General features: G+C 41.2%; 1 protein-coding gene across 1 annotated transcript; it reads left to right on the top strand.

Moving 5' to 3' along the window:
* The first annotated feature begins 2,720 nt into the window (after positions 1–2,720).
* Positions 2,721–5,578, top strand: LOC134348838 (protocadherin gamma-A7-like). The gene is made up of 2 exons (XM_063052612.1): positions 2,721–2,756; positions 2,878–5,578. Exons 1-2 carry the CDS (start codon positions 2,734–2,736, stop codon positions 5,267–5,269), a joined length of 2,415 nt encoding a protein of 804 aa, XP_062908682.1. The 5' UTR covers positions 2,721–2,733; the 3' UTR covers positions 5,270–5,578.
* The last annotated feature ends 596 nt before the right edge of the window (positions 5,579–6,174 follow it).

The following is a 6,174-nucleotide window of genomic DNA, read 5'->3' as shown; positions in this document are numbered from 1 at the left end:
CAATTCCGTTTTTTCAATAGCGAGACTTAAGATCGTGTAACTATTCCCATGATCGGGTGGCTATTACATTGGCATGACATTACATTTAATAACTATAGTTTTCCCATAAAAGCAATAGCAATCCCTATTTTAAACAACAATCTTCATAGATGCATTACGTAGAATTCTACTTTTTGGTGCATCTGTATTTGTTAATAAAGTATCCAAGTCTTTTGGCGAGTCCCGCACATTATGTTACATGAAAGAAAAGAAAACATTGCAGTTACCATAGTACTCACGTGTCAGTTCGTGTCTGTCTAAAGAAAAGCAATTAACTTTTCAGAATGCACACCACTCGATAAAAGATGCTGTTAGTCAAATCACGCAGACTAACTTTCCAAGATCACGACTAACCCAACGGTTAGAAACCTGAAGGAAGTCAGTTACAGATCGGTGTGCAGGTTCGGAAAAAGGCAATAATAAATAAAAATACTTCATCCGTTTCGGATATTGGGTTTTTAGTCATAATGTAAGTGTAATTGGTAGACCAATGAATCATTAACACAGCATGATTTCAAATAGGGAACATCTTCCTCATTCACATTTGCTCCATCCGCCACAAGCCAATTACCCGGCAACCCAACAGTTTAATTCAGATTCCTGTTCCCGTTCACACATGTAGGTCCATTGTCTGCTCTGTGCCAAGATGAGGCCACTCTCAGAATAGGGGTGAAGCACCTTATAGTGGCGAGCATGGTATAAGGAATAGTCAGCTTATTCTCGATTTTTCAATCTTTCGTGAGACGTGTCCAATAAATCTTTTAGGAATATAATCCGTTGTCAACTGTAAAGTATAAGATGTTGGTTGTAAATGACAACTAGTCTCCAACCTCGTGGTATTAATATCGATTTCCCATTCCGGTGAGAAAAGAGAGATCCCACGCTCTTCCCCTATTTCCTCCTTTCACCTCTTCTCACCGAACTATCTCTTCCACCGGGTTGCTTCCTACATCGCTTTATCATATGCTCCACTCTCCTTTCCAATCATATTCCTTTTTCTCCAACCCTTGACATTCCCCACCCACCTTTGCTTCACCTACAATAGAACATAGAAGTTTACAGCACATTACAGGCCCTTCGGCCCAGAATACTCTGCCAATCATTTAACCTACTTTCGAAACTGCCTAGAATTTCCCTGGTGAATAGCCCTCTATTTTCCTAAGCTCCAGGTACCTACATCTGAGGCCCTTAAAAGACCCTATTTTATCCGCTTCGCCACTGCGACCGGCAGTGCATCCCACGCACCCACCGCTCTCTTTGTGAAAAGCTTAACCCTGACTTCACCTCGGTACCTATTTCCAAACACCTTAAAAATATGCTCCCTCGTGTTAGCAATTTCAGCATCTGTTCTCATATGATACTCCCTCCAATCCATCCTTGTAAATTTCTCTGCACTCTCTCTTTATTATCAACATCCATCCAGTAGTAAGGTGACCAGAAATGAACACAGTACTCCAAGTGTTGGCTGACCAAGGTAGCTGTAACATTATCTCATAGCTCTTGAATTCATTCCCACAGTTGATGAATCCCAACACACCGTACACTTTCATAACAACACTGTCAAACTGCGCAGCATCTTTGAGTGTCCTATCGACACTAACCCCAAGATCTCTCAAATCCTCCACACTGCCAAGAGTATTATATTATATTATATTCGGACTTCAAATTCGACCACCAATGTGAACCACTTCTCACTTATCTGGGTTCAAATCCATCTGAAACTTCTCAGCCCAAATCTGCAACCTATCGATTTCCCTTTGTAACCTCTAAGGACACTCTAGACTATCCACCACACCCCAACATTTGTGTCATTAGCAAAGATACTAACCCACTTTTCTACTTCTCTATCCAGATCTTTTATAAAAGTCACAAAGCGGAGGGGTCCCAGAACAGATTCCTGCAGAAATCCGCATGTCACCAACCACCATGAAGACTGCGAATTATCTACAACCAACTTTTGCCTTCTGTGGGCAAGTCAGTTCTGGATCCATAAAGCAAGGTCTCCTTGGATCCTACACTTCCTTACTTTCTGAAGGAGCCTTACATGGGAAACTTATCAGATGCCTTACTGAAATCCATATACACCTCATCCACTGCTCTACCTTCATCAGTGTGTTTTGTTACATCCTCAGAGAATTCACATTTCAGCTAGCTTCGTTCCCCTCCTCCGCATTTATATTCTGGTGTCTTCCCCCTTATGTCTCTGTGCTGAAGAAGGGTCTGGCCCAAGAAGTCGATACTTTATTTATTTCCATAAATGCTACCTGATTGGCTGATTTTCTCCAGCAATTTGTGTGTGTTGCTTATTATTGCAAAATTGTTTTCAACAATTAGCATGCAATACAACGGCTTTCATTAATCACCTCGGAGTCAATTTATTTATAAATTAGCCTATGGTTACTTTATGCATGATAGTTGACGTAGAGCAACAAGTTCACAAAAGCAACTATATGGAATGGAAATACCTTCCAGAAATCGGGAGAATTTTAACTGCGCACCATTAAATCGAGAGGTTTGACTGAAGACGGTGCAGCTTTAAGAAACTTTTGATGCAGTAATGGGCAAGGACTCTTTGTGTCGCTGTCTACCAATAGAAACGCAGACGCAGAGAGAGAGAGATCTACCTCTCCCTTTTTCGACATTGCTGCGCTCGATACAGACGCGTAAGGAACGCTGTCGAGGCTTAATTCCTGTATGTCCTTCAGAAGAAGATCCTGGTACAAGTTTTAATTTTCATAAGATTATACTGACAATGTGTCCTATTTTGCAGTTTTACTAAGATCGAGTTCAGCAAATCAATTGATGCAAATTCAAAACGCTTTCCTTAATTCATTCCAGGAAAATCATGGCGACAGAACTCAGCCACGGATTGTCTTTCATTCACCTTGTGTGCGCCTTGCAACTTGTTTGTGGACAAATTCGGTACTCGATTCCCGAAGAACTGGAGCTCGGAGCATTCGTAGGGAATATTGCTGAGGATTTAAGCCTAAGCATTCCAGAAATAACCGATCGGAAACTCAGACTGCTCTCCGATGATAAGCTTCAGCTATTGAAGGTAAACATGCACAATGGTGTTTTAGTTGTAAAAGAGCGAATCGACAGGGATGCCCTCTGCAAGCAAATGTCGACTTGTTCTGTTTCGTATGATGCAGCTTTAGAAAATCCTTTGGAACTGCATCGCGTTGACGTGGAGATAGTAGATATAAATGATAATGCACCAGGTTTTAGGGAAAGCAAGTACAATATACATATCTCTGAATTCACCGCAACAGGCGCACTCTTTCCTCTAGATAGAGCCCAGGATGCCGACATGGGAACGAATGCAGTTATTTCATACAAGATCAACTCAAATGAGCACTTCGGTCTGAAAGAAAAGGAAGTAGATGATAGAAGTAAAATTACAGAACTGATATTGCAAAAACCTCTCGACCGCGAACAGCAGTCAGAATTCCATGTAATACTAACGGCCATTGACGGTGGGATTCCTCCGAGATCTGGTACAGCAGAAATCATTATATCTATCGTGGATGCCAATGATAATGCTCCCGTATTCGAACGCCATACATATCGGGTTAGTATCACGGAGAATACACCCACAGGTACCATCGTGAGCAAAATAAAGGCTGCTGATTTAGATGAAGCAGCAAACGGCGAAGTAAATTATTATTTCGGTACACACGTTTCTCAAAGTGTTCGAGAGTTATTTTCTTTGGACTCAGAATCGGGGCAGATTTATGTGAATGGACTGCTGGATTATGAAGTAGAAAACGTTTATGAAATTGAGGTACAGGCTGTGGACAAGGGTGTACCGGCATTAAGTGGAAATGCCAAAATTATCGTTGTTTTAACTGATATTAATGATAACGCTCCAGAAATACGGGTGACATCAGTATCCAGCAATGTGCGGGAAGATGATGCTCTCGGAACTGTTGTAGCTATAATCAGTGTTACAGATCGCGATTCTGGCGAGAATGGACAAGTACGTTGTCGGATTCCCACCAATGTTCCCTTTAAACTGCTGAAGTCTTTGAACAACCAGTTTAAGTTGATAGTTAACAATGCTATGGACCGCGAAACCATTCCTCTGTATAATATTCCTATTACAGCCTGGGATGCAGGTCTACCCTCTCTTTCGGCAAACAAAACCTTAATCATTTCAGTCTCAGATATTAACGATAACGTACCGAAGTTTACACAATCTTCGTACAGGGTGTTTGTCATGGAAAACAACGCACCGGGTGGATCTATATTTACTATTACAGCTTTGGACCCTGATTTTGACAAGAATGGCAAGATATCGTATTCTCTTGTGGAGAGTCCCATTGGAATTGCTTCTCTATCAGGCGCTGTATCCGTAAACTCAGACAGTGGTTGCATTTATGCCCTGCGCTCTTTTGACTACGAAAAGCTGAAGAATTTCCAATTCAAAGTTCAAGCGTCTGACTCTGGATCTCCGGCAATGAGCAGCACCGCCACAGTGAATGTGGTGATTTTAGACCAAAATGACAATGCTCCAGTGATAGTATCTCCCTCCAAACGGAACAACGCAGCGGCGACTCAGATTGTGCCGCACTCCCCATATCCAGGAATGATTGTTTCCAAGATAATGGCAACTGATGCCGATTCCGGGCAGAACGCACGTCTTTACTACCAACTTTTGGAAGCTACAGATCGTACGTTGTTCACTGTAGGACTTCACTCAGGAGAAATCAGAACGTCCCGAACGTTTCAGAATGAAGATCGTAGTAAACATACCCTTGTAATTTTGGTGAAAGATAATGGACAACCGAGTCTTTCCAGTACAGTTACAGTTGTGTTTTCATTCTTGCGCAACGCTACTGAAAACTTCTCGGAACTAACAAATAAGCCAAAAGATCAGCTGCTTTTCTCCGACTTAAATTCGATATTGATAATAGTGTTAGGGTCAACTTCTTGCATATTTCTTCTCATAATAATTTTACTGGTAATTTTGAAGTGTAATCAAGATAAAAATATTTACGGTTACAGTTGTAGAATCTGCTGTCATAGTTGGGTGAATGCTAATGATGGCTCTAATCGCAGAGCTGTACCGAAAACAGTTCTGAATTCCGCCAGTGCTGTACAGACGTTGCCCATTCGGGAATCGTATAACTACACCGTTACTCTCTCACCTGATTCATCGAATAGCGATTTCTTGTTCTTAAAACCGCATCACCCTACGTTGCCTCTTGATGAATTTCAACGTTCTTGATTTGGAATGATAATTCAAAGCCATTTTCCTTCAGTTCACATTTAAGATGAATCGAACATATAGCACAGTAAGTTAAGAGTAAGAATATAGTAGTACATTGGTGAATGTCGGTGGAATTGTTTTGTTTCATGCATGCAGTTGTGCTGTTTATGAGTTGGACCATCTGTGATAGTGAAAGTTGAAGATAATACCTTGCAATTTTATTTTAGTTGATCGATCCAAAGTAATCTATCTAACATCAATATATCAGCAGCACATTTGCAATTCAATTTTCTTTGCTCGTAGCTACATTTTATTTCCTGATTTCCATGTTCCTTGTAATAAAATTTTTAATATTTAAACTAATTTCTCTTAATTCCGATGTTTGATATATTCAGCCTTTTTAGTTTCTCACGAGGAGGCGTTCGGCCGTATAATGCCGCAGCAGTTAACAAAGTAGTAGCATTTCCGTCTTCCCATTTGCGATCTGTCCATCTGGTGGCCCCAGGTTGTCCAAGTGATTCATGCTGTTGTCCGGCTGCTCTGGCTTCCATTCGCATGCCAGTAACTAAGTGGTTTACAGCCACTCTAAAGTCATCCGAATTAAGGTGACAGTGGATGTTTTGTCCGTCATGCAAGGAGGAAATACTGATTGGTGTGCAAGGGTGCTTGATGGTAGGTGCGAACGTAATAGGCTGAATAGACTCTATCCCTCAATTTTGAATACTGTCAACATCGCTGCTTTACGTGGCATCCCTGGGATGCGTCCACTACTTCGTTCAGTAGAAGCACCAAGGAATAAAAAAAAATGCTTATATTGCTGCCCATATCTAAGCCAGTATCTATTTCTGATATCCGGTTACCTTTCGGAAATGGGACAATAATTTATTCATGAAGCATTTCAGGACGTGTGAGGTTCTTAGCAG

This window comes from Mobula hypostoma, chromosome 7 (assembly GCF_963921235.1).
Source record: "Mobula hypostoma chromosome 7, sMobHyp1.1, whole genome shotgun sequence".
In the NCBI taxonomy this organism is placed as follows: domain Eukaryota; kingdom Metazoa; phylum Chordata; class Chondrichthyes; order Myliobatiformes; family Myliobatidae; genus Mobula; species Mobula hypostoma.
Note: the sequence above shows the minus strand (reverse complement) of the source record. Positions and strands in the feature narration are given on the sequence as shown.

Bases quoted from the DNA above. Each gene is read 5' to 3' on its own strand.
- LOC134348838 (XM_063052612.1), top strand. From the start codon at position 2,734: ATGTCCTTCAGAAGAAGATCCTG. The intron at 2,757-2,877 runs GTACAAGTTTTA...AATTCATTCCAG, and splicing joins TCCTTCAGAAGAAGATCCTG to GAAAATCATGGCGACAGAAC.